The sequence below is a fragment of the Artibeus jamaicensis genome, unplaced genomic scaffold (assembly GCF_021234435.1).
Source record: "Artibeus jamaicensis isolate MK-2021 breed Jamaican fruit bat unplaced genomic scaffold, CSHL_Jam_final contig_64, whole genome shotgun sequence".
Classification (NCBI taxonomy): Eukaryota; Metazoa; Chordata; class Mammalia; order Chiroptera; family Phyllostomidae; genus Artibeus; species Artibeus jamaicensis.
This window is the reverse complement of record NW_026521911.1, coordinates 9,997,748-10,024,929: the sequence shown is the minus strand read 5'-3', so window position 1 is coordinate 10,024,929 and position 27,182 is coordinate 9,997,748. Positions and strand designations below refer to the sequence as shown.

At 38.9% G+C, this 27,182-nt stretch overlaps 1 protein-coding gene across 1 annotated transcript in view; it reads right to left on the bottom strand.

Annotated features, from left to right (window-relative positions):
• Window positions 1-438: 438 nt before the first annotated feature.
• LOC119038061 (calponin-2-like) overlaps window positions 439-27,182 on the bottom strand; it is a 29,611-nt gene continuing 2,867 nt past the window's right edge. Inside the window, 3 exon segments of the mRNA XM_053670733.1 lie at window positions 439-680; window positions 683-898; window positions 901-1,197. Coding sequence (XP_053526708.1) covers window positions 439-680; window positions 683-898; window positions 901-1,197 — 755 coding nt within the window.

Here is a 27,182-nt window from a genome sequence, read left to right as displayed (position 1 = left end):
TGGCTCTTTCCTAGGGGAGCTCCTTCCCAGCACCCCCTTCACCATGCCCACCCCATTCTCCCTGCAAAAATTACTTTTGTTTTGTTAAAACTGCCTGAAACTTCTGTGAGTAAAGAAAACATAAACTAATCAGCACAGAAAAGGGAAGAGAGGCATAAGCAAGGGAAGCCATTTGGGACCAACTCTCTTCCTTGCATTGCTCTCTTCCTGCCACAGCTTGGCCCAAAGCCTGCTGGGAAATTTGCTACCCCATGTGCCTTGGAAGAAACCCTCATCCCCCAGGCATCTGGATCTGGCTTTCACAGACCCTCAGCTGGAAGCACTTAAACCATATGAAAAGAGAAAACCCTGAAATCCCAGACAGTGCAATGATATGGGGAGAGGGACCCTGTGGCCTCAGTAGCCTGCCTTCTCCTGGTAGTGTGTGGAGGGGTGGGGTTACTCTTGGGCCTTTTCTGGGCTTGAGCATTCATCTGCCAGTCCTGGAGCCCCATCAGCCCCTGGGCCCTGTGGGCGGTACTTGTGGTCATATATCTGCTGGTTCAGGCCAACGTCCTGGCTACTCTGGTTGGCGCCCTGCATGCAGCCCATCTGCCCAGAAATGGAAGAGTTGTCACGTTCGTCAGTCCCCAGTGTGGTGTCATCGATGTGCTGCTCGGTGCTGGGAGCCGTCTGACTGGCGTCATGCCTGACTGGCTGGCCCACTGATTGGTGCCCATTTGAGGCTGGATGATATGCTGGCCTGCTTTCGTGGTGGCGCCATCAAAGTTCTGCTCCTGCTTCTCCAAGCACTTGTCACAGGTGTCCTCGCCACACCACAGCCCCTTTGCCTCAGCCTTCCTTTTCAGAGCCAGAAGAGACAGCTGCACCTGACGCATGTCCTCATTCTCACACAGAATTCCGCCCGAAGAGGTCCTCCTTTTCCACACCCGTAGTTTTCCATGGCCTTGATGAATTTGGAAAGGTTGTCTCTCTGGCAAAACTTTATTGGTGAGACTTGAACCCTAGCAACTGAGTCCGGTTGCAGCTCATTCATGAATGTGCACAGGATAACTCTGTCCTTCAGACCCTCTTGAAAGTTGGGACAAATAGATATGTCTGTAAGTTCCTGGGTCCAGAGGTGAAGTTCCTCCTTTTCAGGGTTATCTTTGGACTGCACCCAGTTCTTGAGATCGTCTTCAGTAGCTGCGGCAGAGGCTTAGGTGGGGATGGGTGGTTTGTGTCGTTGGCGTAGGTGGGGTAGGCATCGTGGTCGTCCATCCATCCAGCGGCAGGGTGGGCATGGGTGGGGTCTGCAGGGTCAGCATAGTTGAGGATGGTAGCATATGCACGTCCCTTGGCTGAGCAGGTGTGATAGCTGGGATGCCTTGGGAGTTCCTGCTCTTATGAGGACAGTATAAATTTATACTTTGTCCAGAGAATAAATTATTTTATCTCTCAAGGTTGCTTACTGCAAACACAAACTTGAGAACTGATCCAAGTAAAGAGAATTCAGGGCAATGCATTTTTGGCCTATTTAGCAAGAATATGCAGGACACAGTTGGGACTAGTGTAGGCAAGTGAAACATTAGTATGCAAAATTTAAAGAGACATTTACTCTCTGTGTCATGTAAGAACAGGAGCAGCGTTTTTTATAAACCTGAGAGTTAGTGCCTCCCTAAATTTTGTGTCTTAGACACTTCACTTACTTTGCCTTAATCCTGGCACTAGTGCCTGGATACTCAGAATACAGACTGCTCCTCAAAGCACAGGTATCTAAGGGCTGGGATGACCTTTAATAAGGCCATAGCAAGGAAAATTTAATAAGGCCAAAGGAAAATTTTCATTTGTAGAAAAAGAATAGTAGACATACTTCCAGCTATAATAAAATAACTGGCACTAGAAATGCCCTCCTGGAATAAACAATAATAAAATCAGACAACAAATACTTTAAAAAATGTTTAGATATTAAATAATAGCCTGCAGGAGGGTTATGATCCTGCAACAAAGAGAAACAGTACAATTTTCAGAGCATCTGTGTTGAGACTATTTATAGATTGCCTAGCAGAGAGGAGAGTCCTATGGGCAGAGCTGCATTATTACCATGAAGGGACAGTGATCAGAGTTCAGGGAGGTTGAACTCTGATTTTTGTTTCTTCAGAATACCAGAAAAAAGGAAGCTAGGCAAAAAGAGCTCCAGAAATTGACATAGGTGTTCTCTTGAACTGGTTGCTGAATACTATATTGTACATGAGGTCAGGTAAAGTACTAATAGTACTATAAGCTGGACAGTTCTCAGAGCTGAAAAACATTAGAGTTCCAACTGTTGAGAGTGGAGACACCTTTTTTTTTTTTTTAAGTAGGGAGCCCAGAGCAGCTTGGGTAGAGAGGAATCACAGCAAGGTGGTGGCTGGAGTACCTGGGTGGGCAAGACAGCACTTGGTGGAGTAAGTGGTCCCACATTTGAGTGCAGATCAACTGGGAAGAACAACTGGGGAGTGAGACAGACTGCACAACCAGGGTTCTAGTGGGGAGAAATAAAGCCTCAAAACCTCTGACTGCAAAAATCTGTGGGGATTGAGGCAGAAGGAGAAACTCCTAGCCTTACAGGAAAGTTTTTTTGAGAGACCCATAGGGACCTGGAATGTACACAAACACCCACCTGGGATTTAGTACCAGAAGGGCCCCATTTGCTTGTGGGTAATGGAGGAAGTGACTGAAAGCAGTGTGAGAGCTGAGCAAGTGGCATTGTCCCCTCTCAGAAGCCTCCCCCACATATAACATCACAATGCAGTGATGTGGGTTGCCCACCCTGGTCAGTACCTAAGTCTCTGCCCATACTATATAACAGACAAATTGAGACAAAAATATGGCCCAAATGAAAGAGCAGATCAAAGCTCCAGAAAAAATACAAGTAAGCAATGAAGAGGTAGCCAAGCTATCAGATGCAGTGTTTAAAACACTGGTAATCAGGACGCCCACAGAAGCAGTTGAGTATGTTTGGCTGCAAAATAGATGACAAAGTGAAGGGCGTAAAATGTGAAATAAAGGAAACTGTACAGGGAACCAACAGAGAAGGGAAGGAAACCAGGACTCAAGTCAACAATTTGGACCAGAAGGAAGAAATAAACATTCAACCAGAGTAGAATGAAGAAACAAGAATTCAAAAAAATGAGGAGAGGGTTAGGAACCTCCAGGACATCTTTAAATGTTCCAACATCCAAATCATAAGGGTGACAGAAGGAGAAGAGGAAGAGCAAGACATTGAAAACTTATTTGAAAACATAATGAAGGACAACTTCCCTAATCTGGCAAAGGAAAATAGACTTCCAGGAAGTCCAGGAAGCTCAGAGAGTCCCAAAGAAGTTGGACCCAAGGAAGCACACACCAAGGCACATCATAATTAAGTTACCCAAGATTAAAGATAAGGAAAGAATCTTAAAAGCAGCAAGAGAAAAGGAGACAGTCACCTACAAAGGAGTTCTCATCAGACTGTCAGATGATTTCTCAAAAGAAACCTTGCAGGCAAGAAAGGCCTGGAAAGAAGTATTGAAAGTCATGAAAGGCGAGGACCTACATCCAAGATTACTCTATCCGGCAAAGTTATCATTTAGAATGGAAGGGCAGATAAAGTTCTTCCCAAGTAAGGTCAAGTTAAAGGAGTTCATTATTACCAAGTTCTTATATGAACTGTTAAAGGGACTTATCTATGAAAAAGAAGATGATCAAAAATACAAACAGTGAAATGACAATAAACTCACAATTATCCACATCCAAACCTAAAAAAAAAAGCAAAAATAGAAATGAACTAAGCAAACAACTAGAACTGGAGCAGAGTCACAGGAACAGAGATCACATGGAGACTTATCAGTGCGGAGGAGGAAAGGGGAGAATGGGGGGAAAGGTACAGAGAATAAGAAGCATAAATGATAGGTCAAGAATAGTATGGGAATTGGAGAAGCCAAAGAACTTACATGTATGACCCATGGACATGAACTAAGGTGAAAAAATGATGGTGCAGGGGGCAGGTCACAGGGTGAAGGGCACATAAAAGGGAGAAAAAACTGGGACAACTGTAATAGCATAATCAATAAAACACATTTAAAAAAAAGAAAAATAAGTAGGGAGCCCAGAAAGATTGTGTCAGTAATAGGACTAAACCAGCTTTAAGAGTAAAGGCTACTTTAAACCTGCTCTATATCCAGTGGAAATAGCCTTTAAATGAAAGAAAGTAAGAAAAAAAGACTTTTTTGACAAACAAAAGCCAGTAGGATTTTTACCAGCAGATGTGCAGAAGAGGAAACGTTCAAGTTTCCTCAGGTGGCAGGACAATGACCCCAGATGGAGATGTGGGTCTGCACAAGGGAATGAAGAGTACCGGAAATGGCAGAGTGCGTGGATTTAAAAAGGCTATTTATTTTTTACTTTTAAATGTCTTTAAAAGATAACTGGCTGTTTAAAGGAAAAATAATAATAATATACACAAGGTATAGAAGTAAATATATGACAAAAATGACACAAAAATTGTTATTAAAGCATCTCATTGGAACATTCTTACGCTAGTCATAAAGTATGATGATAATAATAATATAATAATATTGGTTGGTCCTGGGTAGAATAGGATAAGTTAGAGATGCATATTGTAAAACTCAGAACAACCACTAAAGAAGGGAAACAAAAATATGTAATTAATAGGTGAATATCAAAGATAAAATAAGAAAAATTCTTAATCCAAAAGAAGGCAGGAAAGAAGAAAATAAAGAACAAAACTAATTGTTAATAAATAGCACAATGGTACATTTACGCCTAACCGCATCAATGGCCTAAACCCCTGGTGTGCAATATAGTAGCTACTAGACACATGTGGCTATTGAGCATCTGAAACATGGTTAGTGCAATTGAGGACTAAATTTAAAAATTTTATTTACTTTTATTTATTTTTTAATATATTTTTTGTAGACCTTATTTATTTTTAGAGAGGGGAATGGAGGGAGAAAGAGAAGGAGAGAAACATCAATGTGTGGTTGCCTCTCCAGCACCCCCTGCCTTGGACCTGGCCTGCAACCCAGGCATGTGCCCTGACTGGGACTTACACAGTCAGCCATATGCTTCTCAGTCCAGTGCTCAGTCCACTGCGCCACACCAACCAGGGCTATTTACTTTTAATTAATTTAAATTTAAAAGTGATACTCCAATTATTGGAAAACTCTTAAGAATGCTTAGAACAACTTGGGTATGTGAATCTACTTTTTCAACTATAAATTTTATGAAAGCTAAATACAAGTAAATTATTCCTGAAAAATATTTAGTGTCTGAATTGAGATGTGCTGTAAATATAAATGCATACTGGATTTTGAAAACTTGATATAAAACTGATATAAATTATATTAATAAATTTTGAAATATTTTTGATATGTTGAACAAAAAATATATTGTTAATATTGATTTACAATGTTTATTTTTATTTTTAAATGTAGATGCTATATAGCTTAAAGTTGCATATGTGCCTTACATTTTATTTCAATTGGAAAGTGCTGACCTAACAATCTAATTAAAAGACAGAAATCATTCCACTAGAGAAAAAAGTAAGACCCATATAAACTTTCTGTAAGAAATTTACTCTATGTATAGATTAAAATTAAAAGAATGGGGGAAGATATGTAAACATTGGTCATAAGAAAGCCAGAGTGGCTATATTGCCATTAAATGAGTACAATTGAATTAGAAATATTACCAGGGATAAAGAGGGATATTTTATAACAAAAAAAGTCAGATCATCAAGAAGACATCAAGTTCCTAAATATGTATATGCCTTATAGCAGAGAACAAAATAGAGCACACTGACAAAACTGAAAAGGAGACAGAGACAAGTGTACAATTACACTTAAAATTTCAACACTCCTTTCTTAGTAATTGCTGAAACAAGTAGACAAAAATCAGAAAGGATTTTGAAAACTTCAATAATGCCATCATCCAATTTGACCTAACAGATATTACACAACATTGCACCCCAAAATAGCAGAATACAAATTCACTATAAATGCACATAATACATTTACTGAGATAGACCATATGCTGGCATGAAAACAAGTCTCAGTAGACTTCAAGGGATTATAAAGCAATGGAAAATCATGTTCTTTGACCACAGTGCAATTAAACTAGAAATATCTTGAGAATTCCCAGATATCTGGAAAGTAAATAACATTTATAAATAATCCATGGAAGAAGAAATCAAAGAAGAAATATCAAAAAAATAGAAAATATTTGAACTGAATAATAAAAATATAATACAGTAAAATTCATGAGATATAGCTAAAGCAGTCTCCAGGGAAAATTTTAGTTTTACATTTTATTCACCTTATTTTTAAATGGTTCAAAGATTTTTAATGATAAACTAAAAACTAGAGATCACACATTTTATTTTGAATTGGCTTTGAAGACTTTTTTAATGATAGATCTTCAGAAGATAGTTGTGGATATTGGAGAGAAGAATTGGTCAGCCACTGTGGAATAGCCTAATTTTTTCACAAACTCATCTAATATGGAAGGTACCGATAGTCCCAATGTTAAAGTATATTTTATATTTGATATTATTTTATATTAGTTTCAGGTGTATATCATACTAGTTAAGACATTTATTTAACTTACCAAATGATCATCCTGAGCCCTGGCTGGTGTGGATTGAGCTAAGTGGATTGAGCTAAGGCCTGTGGAGCAAAGGGTTGCTGGTTCAGTTCCCAGTCAGGGCACATGCCTGGGTTGCAGGCCAGGTCCCTAGGTGGGGGACACATGAGAGGCAACCACACGTTGATGTTTCTCTCCCACTCTTTCTCCTTCCCTTCCCCTCTCTCTAAAAATAAATAAATAAATAAATAAATAAATAAATAAATAAATAAGCCAACGAGCTTAAAAAAATGATCATCCTGATAAATCTAGTACACATCTGACATCATACATAATTATTACATTATTGATTATATTCCCTATGCTGTACTTTACATCCCTGCAACAATTTTGTAGCTACCAGTTTGTACTTTTTTGTTGGTGGTGCAAATTTTTAATTTTTTCTCTTTTTTTAAATGGTTGTTCAAGTACAGTTGTGTCCATTTCCCCACCACTTTCCCCCACACCACCCATCCCCACCCTCAATCCTACTCCCTCTTTGGCTTTGACCATGGGTCCTTTATACAAGTTCCTTGATGACCCTTCTCCTTCTTAATCCCTTCATCTTTTTCCTCCATCTATCCAACCCCCTTCCCATCTGACAACCATCAGTTTGTTCTCTGTATCAATGAGTCTGTTTCTGTTTGGTTTATTTATTTTGTTCTTTGAATTCTACATATTAGTGAAATCATATGGCATTTGTCTTTGTCTGACTTTTTTTTACTTAGCATAATACACTACTGGAGAGAAATTTAGAGTATTAATTTTTAAAAATATTTATTTATTTTTTAGAGAGAAGAGAAGGGAAGGAGAAAGAGTGGGAGAGAAACATCAATGTGTGGTTGCCTCTCATGTGTCCCCCACCTGGGGACCTGGCCTGCAACCCAGGCATGTGCCCTGACTGGGAATTCAACTGGCGACCCTTTGCTCCACAGGCCCGTGCTCAATCCACTGAGCTACACCAGCCAGGGATAGAGTATTAATTTTTAAATGCTTATATTAGGAAAGAAGATAAGTCAAAAACCAATCACTTGAGAAGTCTTTACCTCAAGGAACTAGCAAAAGAAAAGCAAATTAAATGCAACGGAGGAAGGATATAACTAAATTAAGAGCACAAGTCAATGAAAGATGATTATCAAATAATAAAAAAATTCAGTGAGTTAAAAAGATAGTTCTTGAAAAGATTAAGAAAACTGATAAATTTCTAGGAGAATTGATCAGGGGCAAAAAATAAAATGTACAAAATTCCAGTATTAGGAGTGAGAATATATTACTACAGATCCTTCAGACATTAAAAGAGAAATGACAAAATGTTTTAAAAAGCTCTGCCAAATTAAGAAGCTAAAAAATACAGAGTTTATTGAATCAATTTAAGATATAGCAAGAAGCAAAGGGCAAGAGATGATTTAGATGAACACAATCAGGGGAGCCTGCAAGCACACTATGTAAATCCTGTACTAAGCAGAGTTCGTATGTCCTGTTTTTCTCTGCCTCATCAGTCCTCTTTCCTGATTGTGTGGTTTTAAAGACTAAAGTGATCTTGAACCAGGAGGCTCAGCAATGTGTTACCTCAGCCAACAGGCATATTTGCAGGGCAAGCACACCTAGCATAGTTGTAGCTCTCCGTTGACCTAGTGAGCAGTTATAAATTTTATCCTTATTTCTTGGGCAAAGATGTATGATGCCAAAATGAGTATTACCCATGGGTAGTCGATTTAAGACCTGATAAGCAAGTGCTTCATATGCCTCATGCATATTTACTGTATCATGAATATCTGGTCTACCACTTTCCCATTATTTTCTATCTCCCTCCTCCTTCTCCCACAACTTTATAATAATAACAATAATAACAATATTAATAGCCTTTCCTTGTATGTCTTTGTGTTGGTGCAAGGCAAGGATTTTTCATGTAAATTGTTTTAATCCATACAAAAGTTCTATACATAGGGTACTATTTTCCATATTTTATGGTTGGGTATTTGAGTCTCATTGGTGTGACTTCCTTTGAGCAGACCAGAAGCTTTGTTGATTTTGATCTTGTTCTTAAGCAGAAGGGTGAAGGACAGATACCTCTGAGAAGGTACATTTGCATACTGAAAAAAAATACTTTTACCTGTTTTTGTGCCAATTTTTTGGTTTATGCAGAAACAAAATCTAATGACTCTCAAAACCAGCAATATGAGAATTGAAACCACGGCAAGTTTACTTTTGGACTCAGCAGCTAAAATATAGATGTGCCCCAATGAGTTTTTCTAAAGGCAAGGGTTCCCTCACCCACTTCTTGCTCCCCAGTCATATTTCCTCTAAGAGTAATGCATTGTGGATTCTCCATTTCCATTTCAAATTATGCTTAATTACTAAGTTCAAGCATCCATTCAAATATCATCTTTATTTACTTGCTAAGAAAATAAATTTAAGCAAATAAATTTATTTCTGCCATGGAAGACTGGCCATTTAACAGTATGTAACAGAATTGAGAGTATCGACAGATGAGTAAGTAAAGTGGTCAGCCATGGAGTTCAGATGGACCTGAAGCCAGTGCCTAGGGTAGAATGAAAAAAACAAGGGATCAGAGGTCTGTATGAAGCTGAAAATCCTGTATAAAAAGGGATAAAGTGTAATGTGGAAGTATTAAAAGTTGTGCTCAAAAAGTGACATATCGGGGTTTAATGTTTTAGAATGTAAACATTTTCTCTTTGGGATCAAGGCCAAGGTCTGACAACAGCAGTGAAGTGGGGCTCTGCACTCTCCCTGCTCCTGGAACACTTGATGCCTCTCCCTTCACCGTTCTTACTGGCCGACTTCCACTCACCCTTCAGTCATCAGGTGCAATGTTACCTCAGAGAAGGCTTTGTTGGAAAAAAGTGCCTAAAATAACAGAAATAAGGCAAAACCAAAATTCATGTCTTTTCAATGTCATGCTTAAAACATCTGATAAATTTGTTAAGGGACCACTTGACTTGGGAAATAAAACTTTCTTGTGGTTTTATTGACCTATAGAACATTAAGTTAGCAGTCTTACTTTAAGATTCAGTTTTTTTCACTGATTTTGAACGGCTGTGTTATCCACTCTTTATCTCCCTTAAGAGTCAATTAAAATGATGGCCCCTGATTCCTGTATATTTTTATGAGAATTATGATTTTAACATTTTGAAAATTGTCCTTTGGTTTCTTTTCTTTCCCTTTTTATAATCTATCTCTCCTTTGTGTTTTTAATGCATCCTGTGCTTGCTCTATACATTACATCATAATTAAGTTTAATTCATTCAAAGAATATTGAATATTCTTAGGGCCACATACAGGGAGAGGTGTTAGTGATACTGTGGTGAACAAGCGAACACAGTCGTCTGTCCCTCAGAGGTTTTCTTTTTTGTACAAATAGCCTTTTCTACTTGCTAGACTATAAGTTTCATGAGTATAGTCTGTATCTTAGCTATGATGGCATCTCAGTGTTAAGTACTGTGCTGGGCCACAAAAGTTGCTCAATAAATATTTGTTGGGTAACTGTGTGGATGAATGTATATTAGTGGAAATGTGGCCTTCATAGAACTGAGATGCTAGTTTGCTAGATGAACTGTCTCTTTGAACTGGAAATAATTCTAAGGTGATGGTACGTATTGGGGTGGAGAGCCAGTCTATAACTCAGTTGTAAGAAACTGGCTTGTAACAAAAGCTTAAAAACAGGAATTATTTCCATGATTGAAAAAGAAGAAAGGGTTAGAATTTGTCCTGAGAATCGAGTATAATGCCAGAAAAGTAGAATTCTTAGGGGAAATTTTGGTTTTAACTAAGGCTGGTAGGTAGATGGAATCTGAGGGAAGAGATGGAAGATGTCACGGGAGTTATTCTGAACTGAACAAGTTTCTAGAGGGCCCAGCGGAAATGTTTGGGTTGGGGGTACTGGGAACAGTGGGAGACGGATTTAAATTAGATGAAGAATGGGGGCGAGTAGCCTGTGTCGCAACTTAAAATTTGATGATATAAAAACTTTGTCTTATGAGTGTTGTTTCACAGCACAATCTTTTATCTCCCCCTGTCTGGACTCATGGTCATTCTCTTCATTCATTGACAGCAACAGGTTTGTCACTATGCCACCTCTCCAGACCAAGTTCTGTCATTAACTTCAGTGACTTCAGTATCCATGTGGATGAGCCATTCAAAATGCCTGTCTTTCTCTTTATTGAACTCTTTAACAACAAATATTTATTCAATGCTTTGTTTGTTCCCTGTACTGTATTAGGCAGTGAGTTTAGAAGCATTAAAATTAATCATGCCCACCCCCATTGTCAAGGAACCCACTGCAAACTGAGTGACACTGACAATAAACATAAGTGCACAGGGAAATAGATGTACAATGGTATTTGTATTAGTACCAATGTTATGAAAATAACAGGGTACCGTAAAAGAGAATAACTCTGAAGTCTAATTCAGCCAGAGAGGCAGTAAAAGAAAGACTCTTTAAGAAAGTAATAGTTCGTCCAACATTAGAGTATAAGTAGTAGTTATCCAGATGAAGAATAGAGAGAATAATTGAAAGAGTACCACATAGAAATGGGATACAGTGTTCAGGAAAACACATTGACTTACTCAGCCATATTCATATTGGAAATCTAAAAGTCTGAATTTGAGTCAGCTGTGGGGCAATTCTAGGTGATGACAAGTCCAGAAATGGCCATGAGGGCAAGTGGAGAAAAGTGGTGTCAGAGTGAAGACCTGGGTAATTTGCCCTCTCTAGCTCTCAGACTTTATTCCACTTAATGTCCCTTTCTCTGAAAATAGTTTTGAGCTAGGAGACTGAGAACTTGAGTTTGGTGCTCAGGTACACCTGGTTTGGATTGACAAATTGCTGTAGGTAAGTCTGGCTCCCTTTCTACATGTCAGTTTCCTCTGACTTTCTCTTTGGAATGTTTGAGGAATTGCCCTGGCAGATACACATTGTTTTCATTGCATTTTCATTTTAGCTTCCATCTAAGGACTGTGATTACTAGAGGAAATACCTTTTCATGTTTAGCTGAGCCTTTGATGGGTCTGGATAGGCAAACTTGGAGGTAGGAGTTAAAGAAAGCTGAATTTTCCTTTATAATAGAAGTACTTAATCCAGTGTGTGTGAGAGACACCGTGAAGGAGGAAGGGGATGGAGCAATGAAGAGTGAGTATAGGGGGAAAACAGGGAGACTGGAGCTATGGGCACAGCAGGATTTGATTTGACCCCATCATGTCACCCTCTCAAATTACACATACATTTTACCAAGAAGAAAGCCAGAACAGAGAGTTCCAGTTCCAGGGAGCAGCAAATGCAAAGGCCCAATGTCAGACAAAGCTTTGAACCTTTGAAGGCCTGGTCCAAGGCAGTGTGCCCAGAGCTCGGCGAGAGACAGAGAGAGACCTAGAGAGAGGGTCCTCACGTTGACTCCAGCTTTCTCCACTCGCTCTCATGGCCGTTTCTGGACTTGTCATCACCTAGATTGAGTTCACACCTGATTTAAATTTAAACTTTTAAATTTCTGATATAAATATGGCTTCATTAGTCAGTGTTCCCTCTTCTTTACTTGAAAATAAATTACCAGAAAAAAAACCCAACCAAATAAAACAACTACAAACACCATAATGTAAAATAGTTGTAAAAGCTGCTAAGGCAGCTATGATCACACAAAAACCATGTGGGAGGAAGTGAAGAGGTGTGGAGAATGGTCAGAAGGCCATAAATTGGCAAATATCAGAAAGCACTGGCAAAATATACTTAGCGAAGATAAGTGCATACCATAAAGGTAAAAAACTATGTACTTGTTTGTAGCAAATGGCTCAGGAACTGATGTGTGCATCATCTACAGAGAGAGAGAGAATCCACACAGACACAAAAAGGCTGAGAAAAAATTTATAAAATGAGAAACAGGAGAGATTAGCCCATTGGAGAGCTAGTAAGGAGAAAGTCTGGAAGTGGTGTTTGGTGAAGAGTACTATGGTTTGAATGTTTGTGTCCCCTAAAATTCATAAGTTGAAATCCCAATGCCCAATGTGAACTCCTAAGCTCGTGAATAAGATTAGTGTCCTTATAAAAGAGAGCACTCTCCTCACCCCCCCTCAAGCTCCCTATCCCCTTCCACAGTGCCTGTGAGAACACAGGCATGGTTGGTTGTCTGAAACCTGGAAAAGGGGTTTGACCAGAAGCTGACTGTGCTGACACCTGATCTTGAACTTCCAGCCTCCAGAACTGTGAGAAATAAATGTCTGTTGTTTATAAGCCATCTAGTCTGTGGTATTCTGTGATACCAGCATGAATGGACTAAGACAAGAAGGTGCAATTCCATGGAGAGGTTAAAAAGGTGAAGACTGAAAATTTTTAATAGGAAAGGATGGGAGAAGATAGAAACCAGGGAATTTGGGTCCTGGCAGCAAGGCTAGTGAGGATGTAATGAAGAGAGCAGAACCAAAGAAAATCTTGGAGGATTTTAAGAAAGAGATTGACAGCAATACAGTGTAGGGAGCCATTCTGCATGTCATGGGAATGTAGCTCAGCCTCCATTCAGTGGGGAGAGAGTGGCTCACAGGACCACATCCACAGAGAGGTTTTCCCATGGGGAATAGGGCCTGCATTGTACCTAGGCTGCTATGAGGCTTGCTTTTGCTAAAACTCTCTCACTCTGAATTGAGGCAGAAAGGGCTTATTTCATCTTCCTAAAATCTGAGCTAAACCACCCAATATGGAGTGTGACCAGTTCAACTTTTCCCCTTGGTCTGCAACATCCTTCTCTTTGAAGTAATTAGCAGCATTTTTTCTTTTGTTATCTGTAAAAGGGAGCCCCCTTCAGTAAATCTGTGCCTAGTAAATGAGGACTACCCTCCATGTAATGTACCCAGAAAAAAAAAAAAGCTTGTCAAGGCAAGGTCGGGGCACTCTCCCCTTGAGAGAATGGCCATGCGATCCCTTTTTCTCCACAGGACTTCTGTTGTCTGTGTGTATTTGTTTACTAGAAGCCACAACATACACGGATCCTGCAGGCCAGCATCTGGATCAATACAGTCATTGTAGGGAATTTTAACACCCCACTGACAACCATGAACAGACTGGAAAAAATGCAGTAAAGATACAGAGACATTAAGTGACAATCTAGAGCAAATGGATTTAATTGATATTTACAGAATATTTCACCTGAAAGAAGCAAAATACACATTCTTCTCAAATGCATATAGATCATTTTAAAAGATAGACCACATAGTAGGACACAAAACAAGCCTTAAAAAGTTCAAGCAATTGAAATCTTATCAAGCATCTTTTTGCATTACGATGGCTTAACTAGAAACCAACCTCAAGAAAAAACTTAAAACACTCAAATACAAGGATGCTGAATAACAGATAATTAAATGATGAATGGGTTAACAATGAGATCAAGGAAGGAATTCAAAAGTACCTGGAAACAAATGAAAATGAACTCTCAACAACCCAAAACCTATGGGACACAGTGAAAGTGGTCCCAGAAGGGAAGTTCATAGCATTACAGGCCTATCTAAAGAAGATAGAAAAATCTCAAACAAACAACCTAACCCTACATCTAAAAGTAGTAGAGGAACAACAACACAAAGTCCAGAGCTACTGGAAGAAGAGAAATATCAAGATCAAAACAGATAAATAAAATAGAGACTAAGAAAATAATTCAAATGATCGATGAATCCAGGAGCTAGTTCTTTGAAAATATAAGCAAAATCTACAAGCCTTTAACCAGACTCACCAAGAAAACAAGAGAGATCCCAAATAAATAAAATAAGAAATGAAAGAGAAGTAACAACTGATACCACAGAAATACAAAAGGTTGTGAGAAATACTATGAACAACTATATGCCAAGAAATTGGACAACCTGGGTGGCAAGATACATTTCTAGAAACATACAATATTCCAAAACTGAGTTAGGAAGAGGTAGAAAACCTGACTAGATGACAACTAGTGAAATTGAGGCAGTAATCACAATACTCTTGGCACACAAAAGCTCTGAACTAGATGGCTTTACAGGCAAATTTTACCATTCAAAGAAGAGCTAACTCATCCCTCTCAAATTATTCCAAGAGATTTAAGAAGAGGGAAGAGGACCAAACTCTTTTCACAAGGCCAGGATTATCCAAATTCCAAAACCAGGTAGAGATACAACAAAGAAAGAAAATTACAGGCCAATATATCTGATGAACATAGATGCTAATATCCTCAACAAAATATTAACAAACTGGATCCAGAAATACATTAAAAAGATCATACACCATGATCAAGATAGGATTTATTCCAGGGATGCAAGGATGGTACAGTATTCACAAATCAGTAAGCATGATACATCACATAAACAAAAGGAAAGACAAAAATCACATGATCATATGAATAGATGCACAAAAAGCATTTGATAAAAATCAGCATCCATTTATGATAAAAAACACTTAGCAAAGTGGAAATAGAGGGAGCATTCCTCAACATAATAAAGGTCATGTATGAAAAACATACTGCCAACATCTTACCAACGGGCAAAAACTAAAAGTGTTTCATTTAAGGTTAGGAAGAAGATAAGGGTGTCTGCTTCCACTACTCTTAGGCAAATTAGTACTAGAAGTCCTAACCACTTGATGAGACAAGAAGGAGAAATAAAGCCATCTAAATTTGAAAGGAAGATGGTGTACATAGAAAACACTATAGGCTCCACCAAAAAGCTACTCACCTAATAAGTGAATTTAACAAAGTAGTGGGATATGAAGTCAATATTCAGAAACAGATGACATTTTTGTATGCCAACAATGAACTATCAGAATGAAAAACTAAGGAAAAAATCTTTTTTACTATAGCAACAACAAAAAAAGTGCCTAGGAATAAATTTAACCAAAGAGGTAAAAGACTTGTACACAGAAAACTATAGGTCACTGAAGAAATAAATTGAGGAAGGTACAAATAAATGTAAGCATATACTGTGTTCATAGATTGGAAGAATTAACATCATTGAAATGTCCATTCTACCCACAGCAATCTATAGATTCAACACAATTCCTATTAAAATACCAATAGCATATTTCACAGATCTCAAACAAAATAGTCCTTAAATTTATAAGGAGCCAAGAAAAGAACCTGAACAGCTTCAGGAATCTTGAGAAAGGACAAAGTTGGATCACAATACTTGATACCAAACTATACCGCAAAGTCACTATAATCAAAATAGTCTGGCACTGGCATAAAAACAGATACATAGATCAATGGAATAGAATAGACATCCCAGGAATAAACCCATGTCTTTATGGTCAATTACTATTTGACAGAGGGGGCAAGAGTATACAATAGGGTAAAGATTGTCTCTTTAACAAATGGTGTTGGGAAAACTGTACTGGTACGTGCAAAAAAATAAAACTAGATGACCAGCTGACACCATACAGCAGAATAAATATAAAATGAATAAAAGAGTTAAATATAAGCTGTGATACCATAAAAATTCTAGTGGAAAACATAGGCAGTAAAATTTTATAAATCTCACATAGCAATATTTTTGCTAACAAATCTCCTAAGGCAAGGTAAATAAAGAAAAAAAATAAACAAATGGGGCTATATCAAATTGAAAAGCTTCTGCACAGCAAAGGAAACAATCAACAAAATGAAAAGGAAAACAACTGTATGGGAGAACATAGTTGCCAATGACACATCAGATAAGGGTTTAATCTCCAAAATATATAAAGAACTCATATGACTCAATACCAGGAAGACAAACGATCCAATTAGAAAATGAGCAAAGGACCTGAATAGACACTTCTTCAAGGAGAACATGCAGCGGGCCCATAGATACATGAAAAAATGCCAAATATCATTAGCCATCAAAGAGATGCAAATTAAATCCACAATGTGATATCACTTCACACTGTCAGAATGGCTATCACTACTAAAAAATCAAAAACAACAAGTGCTGGCGAGGATGTGGAGAAAAGAGTACCCTAGCTCACTGTTTGTGGGAGTGTAGACTAGTACAGCCACTGTGGAAAACAGTATGAAATTTCCTCCAAAAAATTAAAAATGGGAAGTGGAACTGACTTTTGACCCAGTGATTTCACTGCCGGGAATATACCCCAAGAATCCAGAGACACCAGTTCAAAAGAATTTATGCACCCTTTTGTTCACAGCAGTCAAGATTTGGAAAAGGTCTTCAGTGCCCATTAGTATATGTGTGGATTAAAAAACTGTCATACATTTACACAATGGAATACTATACACTAGAAAGAAAGAAGTAATTCCTATCTTTTGTGACAGCATGGTTAGATGTAAAAAGCATTATGCTAAGTGAACTAAGCCAGTCTGTGAAAGACAAACACCATATGATATCACTTATAAGAAGAATCTAATGAACAAAATAAACTAGTGAGCAAAACAGAGGCATAAAATCATAGCAGTAAGGGATGTGGGGAATGATTGAAAGAAGGTAGAGGGATTAGTCAAAGAACATATATGGAGTACTCATGGACATGACAACAGTGTGGCAATGACTACAGAAGGGTGAAGCAGGCTGGGTTCGAGGGGGGAAGGGATAAAAACTGGGACAAGTGTAACAGCATAAATAAAAAAATTAATTAAAAAAGAAACTCACTGCAATAATATAATGTCCAATACAATTTCTCCAATAGTTCCTTTGTACTTCTTCCACATCCCACATGATATATTTATGGTGGAATCCAGGCAAAATAGTTTTGTGAAAAGGAAAGCAAGAACAAGACTTACTGTTCTACAAAGCCTCAGGAGGATCTGGAAGATGATGTAGTGAACTGGGGTTCTCTCAGGCATCTCTCAAGAAGCAGCACATGAGCTCCAGTTAGGGGTCTTACTTTGTAAAAGCAAAGATTTAGGCCACTGTGCTAGCTGTCAATCAAACTTTGCTATATCAGTCTGATGTTCTTGGTAGATCCCGTCAGGGAATTCACTTCAGGGAATTCACTCAGGCTACACAGAAATCACCAACTAGTGATTTCATATTAGTCTCCTCCCCCCCGCCCCCTTAGTGTTTGTTTCTTTTATGAAAGTGACCTTTAATATAGTTATTTTTTTAATCAAACCTCCTGTATGAAGCCAGTTTCTCAGCTCTGTTTCCACCCCTTCTCCTCCACGAATGCCCTGCTCAGTCCTCTCCAACACTATGGTGGGCCCGGAAGAGGCACCATCACGTGGAGGGGATCCCTTCCTCGAGGACCCCCAGCCCTTCCTCCAGCTCACCTCCTATGATCTAGTTCACTGTGGGAATGACAGGGTTGCAGACTTTCCTCAGCTCTTTCTGATGATGTTCAAATTCTTCCTTCTCTGCAATCTGATTCTTAACAAGCCAGTTGATGATTTCATTACATTTGTCCAGAATCTTCTGTGTATCCTCACTAGGGAGCTTAACAAATACCATATGATCTCATGTATAAGTGGAACCTAATCAACAAAACAAACAGGTAAGCAAAAATAACCAGAGACACTGAAATAAAGAGCCAACTGACAATAACCAGAAGGGAGGGGGAATTACAGGGGAAAAAGAGGAAGGGTCATCAAGGAACATGTATAAAGGACACATGGAGGAAGCAAAAGCAGGATAGGATCAAGGGTAGGAGGTGGGATGGGTGTAGTCGGTGGAATGTTGGGGCAAAATGAAGATAACTGAACTTGAACAATAATAAAATACAGGTTTCAAGTGTTTAATTCTATACTACATCTCCTATATATTGTATTCTGTTCATCACTCACAGTCCTCTATTATCACCATTCATCCCCTGTTTTTGCTCTTCTATCTGCTACCACACCATTCCCTCCGGTAATCACCATACAGGAGTCTGTGTCTATGAGTTTCTTTCTTTCTTTTTTTTTTTTTTTGCTTAATATCTTCACCTATTTCACCCAGTCCTCCCTGCCCACCTCAACAACTGTCAGTTTGTTTTCTGTATCTATGAGCCTGTTTCTATTTTTGTTTGTTTATATTGTTCATTAGATTTCACAATAAGGGAAATCATGTGATATTTGTTTTTCTCTGACTGGCTTATTTTACTTAGCATAGTACTCTAGGTCCATCCAAGCTGTCATGAAACGTAAGTATTCCTTCTTTTTTATGGCTTGGAGCATTCCATTATGTAAATGTACCACAGCTATTTTTATACAGTTGTCTACTGATGGACACTTGAGCTGCTTTCACGTCTTTGCTATTGTAAATAGCACTGCAATGATCATAGATAGGGGTGTATATATTCTTTCAAATTAGTGTTTTGGGTTTCTTTGCATATATATAGTTTTTTTTCCTTCTACTTACTTTGGACTTAATTTCCTCTTCTATATCTAGTTTCCTAAGGTGAAAACTTAATAACTGATTTTAGATCTTTCTTGTTTTCTAATTAATGCAGTCAATGCTATAAATTTTCTACCATGCACTACTTTTGCTGAATACTACAAATTTGATAGACCATGTTTCACTTCAAAATATTCTTTTGGTTTTCTTGAGATTTTTCTTTGGTCCATGTGTTATTTAAAAATGCATTGTTTAATTTCTAAGTATTTTGGGATTTTCCAACTATCTCTCTGTTATTGATTTTTAGTTTAATTTCAATAGGTCTAAGAACAGATATTATATGATTTTTATTCTTTTAAATTTGTTAAGGTATATTTTATGGCCCATAATATGGTCTATCTTCATAAATGCTTGGGAAAAATATGCATTCTGCTATTGTTGAAATAAGTAATCTATAGATGTTCTATACAGGCAATTGATTGATGGTGTTGAGTTCAACTATGTCTTCCTGCTGGATCTGTTGATTACTGGTAGAGGGTGTTGAACTTTCAAAGGAATAATAGGTTTATTCCTTTCTCCTTGCAATACTATTCAGTTTTGCTCATATATTTTGACACTCTGTGATTAAGTGCATAGGTTTTGAGGACTGTCCTGACTTCTTAGAGAATTGACCCCTTTATTATTATGTACTGCCTCAATTTACCCCTAATGATTCTCCTGTCAGTTCACTCTGCATGAAATTAATATGGCTACTTCCACTTTCTTTTGATTAGTGTTAGCAGAGTAAGTGCTTTTCTCTTCTGGGTTCTTTCAGGAATTAATATTTATCTTTCATTTTCTGTAATTTCAAAAATAAAAGATCTAAGTGTAGTATCTTTGTTGTTCTTGTTTTGGCATTTATCCTGCTTGGTGTTCTCTGATCTTCCTGGATCTGTGATTTGAAGTTGAAATTATTTTGAGACAAATCCTCAAATATTATTTCAAATATTTCCTCTCTTTCTTTCTCCCTTTCTTCTCCTTCTGGTCCTTCCCATTATGCATATGTTTATACCTTTCAGAATGATCTCACAAGCACTGAGAATAACTTCTTTATTTTCCTCAGAAAGATTACACACTGGTAGGAAAAAAGGCCCATCAAATTTTAGTCATTTAAACAAACAGAAGAATTAAGGACTGTTCTGAATTCTTTGGGAAAATGCTTCCTCCTGTACTTGAATTTTGATCACCTCCCTTTCCTGGTCATTCTCTGTTAGATAAGCTGTAATAAATTCACGTTCTCTTTCACTGGTAGTCTGCCTGTGGTCATATCTATGTAGATCCAGAAAGTCCTCTTCTGTCCCATCTTTAGGGCTAAATATATTTTGAACAGGTTATAATTGTTTGTGTTGGGATAACTCATGAGTAGAAGAGTGCATTTGAATGGCTGATGCCATGTGTAAAAGCTGGACTGGTGTAACATGTATTTCTTAATGAGTATTTACCCTACTGCCAAGTAGTGGAGTGTAATCACCCACACAATCCACACAGAATGGCATGGCCAATTCGCACTCTGACGATCCTTAATGGAAGGTGGATGGAACTGTGTTTGCTCTGCTGCAGGTGTGGACCCTAATTACTATCAGGGCTCACCGTGGGCACAGTCCATCCTAGAAATGTTCACAGGCTGCAGTTTCATTACGAACCCAGAATTTTCTGGTGTGGAGAGCCCATACATGATTTATTTTGTTTGAGTGTAACTCATTAGTGGTAGATGGACAAAGAATAAAACAATACTAATTAGTGGGACGCCATAGTTATGATTAAAAATAAATACATGGAGAGATTTCTATTTTCCAACTTCAGGGTATTTTCAAGGTGGCTTTGAATTGCCTAATGCAGAATCTTAAAAAAATTAATTAATGGCTTTGAGTTTAATATAAAATGGTTTCACGAAGAAAACATAAAACTTCTTAGGAAGACTTGCCTTTTCTTTGCAACCAAAAATCTGTGTTTGGATTCTAATGACCTTGACTAGTGAGGGTAGAAGTGGGCCTTTATTTATTTCACATCACCTTTAATATTTCCCTTTAAATTCTGAGACAGTGACCCTGTCATTTTCGGTAAAATGATACTTCAGATGAAAACCCAAAAAGAACTTGACTAGGATTTTGATATCTGTAACATATCTAGGAGCAGATTCTGTATAAAGATCTGAAAACAAGAGAAATGCACAACAAGTTAAGATTTCTTAGCTCACAGCAGCTTAGCAGAGAAAAGGTAAGATGACCACATGGTTACGTTTTACCTGTGAAAGGGCAGTGGCTTTTGCTTTTTGCACATGGGACTTGGTGAAAATTACAGTACCCCAGCATACGTGAGTAGCAGTTCTGTCTTACCATGCTAAGAAGTTCTATAACTCAGAAGGTGAAGCTGAAGAGAAAGTCATTTGGAGCACTTGCGCGTACTTCTGAAATCTCAAACCTAAAAGAGAGGCTGCTGAGCCAGATGTCAGAGCACAGTGCTCAACTCAAATATGTCTGCACTGCAGTATGAGGAGAAACAGCTGGGTCTCCTCCCTGAAAGACAGCAGAAAAATGGAAAAGAATAGCTCTTGGTCCTTCAAATGTTCGAAGAATGAAAGAGAAGCCTGGTCTTAAAGTACTTTAAAAATAATTTTCAAAACCCACTTTATGTGACACATTGCAGAGTCCCCTGATATTTCTCTCAAAGTCAGGTTGTTCCTTTGCACCCTCTAAGAGCCCGAGACTCACTTTGGGACAATGATGGTGAATAAACAGCCCACTCTCTCAAGCCTGTGTTCTGAGTCTATCCATCTCTTTGCCTGTCATGAGGAAGTTTCCAGGACATACTAAACTTTATAAGAACATCAATTCAATAAAAATGAAGATTTTCCTTTTAGGTCACCATTTCTTCTGGCAGACTGAGTCCAAAGTGCATTTTATTTCCCTTTAATTTAACAGCTCCAGCAGCTTTTCCAGTTAAATCGACTGTTCACTATTGGGCCCCATTTCTGAAGGGGCTGTGCAGTGCAGTTTAATGAATCCTTGGCACAAAGCGCCCTTTCAGGACTGGGAAAGAATAGGGGCTGTTCAGGCCCTGTAGGGCTGTATGTCAAAGCCAGCCCATAATGCCTGTCAGCCAAGGGCAGAAATTCCCACTGATGCAAGAATGTGCAAGAAATCAACTTTCACCACCGACAAGCAGATTAAGACATGATCAGGAAACGAGACTGTGGGTTAAGAACAGTGACACCTGTTTGAACAGAGTGATTTTCCCATCCCCTGACCCCTGTGTGGCTGGTAGAAGCAGCCGCACAGCCAAGGCCTCAAGGCCTCCCAGGGGCCTCTGGGAGGGGAAGGAAAGACCAAAAGACCATTGTGGAGGGACACCTTTGGGCTAGGCGTTGTGCTAAGTGCTTTCACATTTCTTTTCTACTTCAATCCTCATCACAAGGATATAATCGATCATATGCGGATTATTCACATGATGGGGAAGGAAACTGACACTCACACCCTTTTATTTTAGGTTCAAGGTTTACACTGCTAATTGGCCGTGAAATGGCAATGATGGGACAGAACATATGCCTGTCTGGCTCCTGATGTCTGACTTTGCTAGTGGCCTGAAGGGAGGCTAATTGATAGATTTTGTCTTTTGGAAGCATGTAAGTACTAGTCACTAGGAATACTTAAATTTTTTTAATTGCATAGAGTATAAATTGAATGCCTATTATGTACTAGGCGTATGTGATATATAGGCGGCTGAGACATGGCATGAATGTGTGAGGAGTGTAGCTATGGGCCTGCCTTCAGTGCAAGACAAGCCTTCCGTGAGTCCCAGCTCTGACAATATGTAACCTTCATACCTTTCAGACCTTGGGAAAGCCTCTCTCACTAAGCCTTGACTGTGCTGCTCTTTTCCCAGCCTCTACCCTAGTCTCACAGTGATCAGGGATGTAGAGCTGGTTACTCTGTTATTGCTGAGTACTCTGGAGGGTAACATGGTCCAGAGGATTTACTCTGGAAGGAATACTAGATGCCTTTGTGCTACATTAAAGCTATAAGTTCCCTGAGGAATCCGTAAGATGATGATTGGTTCAAAGAACATCTGATAAGCTGATTATATATATTAAGTATGGAAAGGATAAGTTTACTGGATTACATTTAAAGACTAGGTTATGAATATTTGTTGTTATCTCATAAGCAGAAATTATTTTCATATATACTGGAAAGTATATATTTACTAAATCTCACACCTTTAATTAATTGCAGTTTGTGAGAGAAATTAAATATATTTCTCTGGAAAATCTCTGGTCTTTTTTCTGTATAAGGGTGAAAAAAATGGCACCCACCCTTCTGCCTTATTTCCTAGTTTTGGATGATTGTTCTGGTAAGTCCTGTATTTTGTAGACAAGTAAATTTGGACCCATTTATAGAAAGTAAATGGTTTGCCCACATCATAGTGAGTTGTTGGCAAAGCCAGAAGCAAAACCCAGCTCTCCTGTCTCCCTAAAAACATTTGTTCCACTTATTGCTGTGAAACCAAATAGCAATTCTGTTTATTCTACTACAGTCTAGAGAAGGAGTCAACTTGTATTTTCTGATTGGACAGATGAAAGGAACAGGTATTTCCCAGGGCAGCTTTTATAGGAGGATCGGTTGAATGTGAGAACAAGAAAATTACCCACTGTATTAAGATACAAATCAGGAAGTCAACATTGGGGTTTACTTAAAAAATATTTTTCAGTAACAGCTGACATATGATATTATATTTGTTTCAGCTGTGTAACATGGTGATTAGACATATAACTTACAAAATCATCATCCCAATAAATCTAGTACCCATCTGATATATACATAGTCATTAAAATACTAGTGACTATATTCCCGATGTTGTACTTTATATCTGTGGCTGTTTTTGTAACTGGAAATTTATACTTCTTAATCCCTTCATCTTTTCACCTATCCTGCAAACCCTTCTTATCTGACAACCATCAATTTGTTCTATGTATCTATGAGTTTCTGTTTTGTTTGTTCATTCATTTTGTGTTTTTAGATTCCAAATATAAGTGAAATCTATTGTATTTGTCTTTATCTGTCCGACTTATTTCACTTAACATAATGCCCTCTACGTTCAACCATGTTTTCACAAATAGCAAGACTTCATTATTTTTCATGAACAGGTAATATTCCCTAGTGTATATATAGCACATCTTCATTATCCATTCATCTATTGAGGAACACTCAGGTTGCTTCCATACCTAAGCTATCATAAATAACACTGCGATAAACGTAGGGGGATATATATCTTTTCAAATTGTGTTTTGGATTTCTTCAGATAAATATTCAGAAATGTAATTCCTGGGTCATATGGCAGTTCCATTTTTAATTTTTTGAGGAACCTTTCTACTGCTTTAAATAGGGGCTGCACCAATTTACAATCCCACCAAATGTACATGAGGGTTCCCTTTCTCCGCATCCTCGCCATCACCTGTTGTTTATTTATTCATGTTAGCCATTCCGACATGTGTGAGGTGATACCTAATTATGGTTTTAATTTGCACTTTCCTGATGATTAGTGATGTTGAGCACCTTCTGTACATCCAGTGGTTTACTTCTTACTAACAGCACGTGGTTAGTTTGGTTCCTTAGATAGGGATACCTGGAAACAGACCTTGAGATGACAGTTGTGTGCAGAAGGATGACTGAGAAGGACTCTTGGGAGACACGTCTGTAGGAAAGTGAGGAAGTCAAGGTTGGGTAGAAGGAGAAGCTGACCAACCATCAGCCTCCGCTGATCCTATGAGAAGCATTGGAGTTGGAATGGCCTTTCAGACTTGACCCACATTGGAGCAAGGTGGGTCTAGGCTTTGTATCCCTGCATCACCCAGGCAGTTATGGTGTGCTTGGGAGAGAATATGACCTCGAAGAAGTCAGTTTCCTTCAGCTGTGGGCAGTACTTAGTGAGGGGTCAAGCTGTTGAGCATCAGCAGACAGTAGATTTAGCCACCAAGGAATGGCTTCGTCAGCCTCAGAAGGGAGCTGGGCATAGCACTACAGTATCCACTGTGTCTTGTTTTTATTACAAAGTTAACTGTAATAAAAGATTTTAACTGAAAGGCCAACACTGATGGATTGGTCATGCCAGGAGCACTGTGCTGAAAGGGTTCTAGACTCATCTGGGCTCAGCAGAGGAGTGTGGGGATGGATCAGTGATTTCTGTAGGAGGGTGGGGTTGCTGCCACATTCCTTCTTGGCTTTAATGGTGGTGGAGGGTGACTACATCACACAGTGTGTGCCTTGGACCACCCTGGTTTATGCCTGTGCTTCAGGGTAATTGTTAATAAGTAATGTTACTTTTATCTACAAAATATCCTCCCACAAAAGATTCAATTTTGTGGTCATCCTAAGGAAGAAGTTCTCAATCTTACTAGCCCTGCCTCTCTTTTCTGAAAAGTGCTGTTTTCTTTCTGGAACAGGTTTGGGACAAGTTGCCTGGTATCTTCACTGTATTTAGGATGTCAAAGAAGTTCCTCTTTGGCAGAGAAGGTTTTGTTTAGCAAGTTCTGTTCCTACTTAGCAACGCAAAACTCTCCTGTGGCATCAAAGCAAACATCCTTGACAGCCTTTCTAGAATGGACAAGGAATTGTGAGGCAAATTTCAGGGAGAATAAAACAGATTATAACCATAGAAAATTATTTTGCCACATGTTAAAGCAGGACTTTGCAGATAGAGGCACTGACTGGCCTAATTGAAAACATGTTGACCCTGAAATTAAAATCAGAGGCTCTTATTTTGAATGGGAACTTAGAGATAATTTCCCCATTTTATAGATGACAGACAAGCCAAGGTTACAGTCTAGGTTCTTGTAGAGCAGGGATCAGAGTCCTGGTTCCTTACACCTATGAGTGTAGTTTACCTTCCCCTGGACCAAGAAGAAATTAGCAGAGTCTTGAGCATTGAAAATAATATGAAGGCAACAATTTGGCCTTCAATAAAAGAGAAGGATTGCCCTCAGATCTGGGATGCCTTGGTAGTGGAACTGGCAAAAAAAATTGTTATATGCAAGGGCATGGGCATTATTTTGCCTGTGAATGGAGCATGGCATCAGGGTGGGGGCCAGAGTCTTTTCTGGTGCCAGGAAAGTGACAAATGCTAAAAACTGCCACCAGGGATAAGGCAGTGTGCCACGTGCCATGGAACATGATTCTGCCCATTTTTATGAGACCAAGTCTAAACTCATGTGCATAACATTCCAGACACCCAGTCCAATCTTATCTTCCTCCACTTCCTGTCACACACTCTGCATATCAGCCACATAGTACTATTCAAATTATCCTGACACCCTTCTGTAGCTTTATACCTCCATGTCCTGGCTCATAAGGACTCTCTAGAATTCCCTCCCCAGCCCCGCCTTTTATTTAACCTATCAGAAATGCTTCTTATCCTTTATGGCCCAACTCAATGGCACCTCCTGTATAAAGTCTTCTCCAAACTCCCCATACATAACAAATTATTCTTTTTTGTGTGTTCCAGTGACAACTGGTTTGTGCCTCTATTAAAACACTTTCCTAGACTTACAGTCAAGATGGAGGTGTAGGTAGACACACTTAGGTTCCTTGTGCCACCAGGAAGAATTAGAACTAACCTCAAAACAAATTACACCCAGAACTGCCAAAAAATTGAACTGTATGGATGTCCAACAACCAAGGAGTTAAAGAAGCCACATTCATCCAGAAGGGTAGGAGGGGCAGAGATGTGAAGTCAGGAGGGAGAGGAGAGGAGATATGATGTGGCATGGAGAGGAGGCAGTGGCAAAATGGGCAGCACCACATTCTCATGTGGTAGATAAAAGTTGGGAGGGATACCTTGGGGGTGAGCATTCTCAGCCCCAAGCCAGAGTGGCACAGCCCAGGGTTCCAGCACCATGAAGATAAATTCCTATAACTTCTGGCTGTAAAAACCATCCAGAGATTGTGATGGTGGAAGAAACTGCCAGATTTTCAGGAGACTCTGTACAAAGGGCCTGTAAGGACTTAAAATATATACAGACCCCCCACTCTGCCACCTCTGGGTTTCAGCACCAGAGCAACAGCTGGAAGGGTGCCAGTTCCACAGGGAAAGTGCTGGGCAAACCTCCAGAAGCCAGGCAGTGGCACTGTCCCCTCTCTAAGCCCTCCCCTGCTCCACAGAGCCACAAAGCAGTGAAGTGAGTTGCCCCACCTTGGGCAATACCTAAACTTATACTCTGTGTAACTTAATAGGAGTACTAAGATAGGGAATCAAAG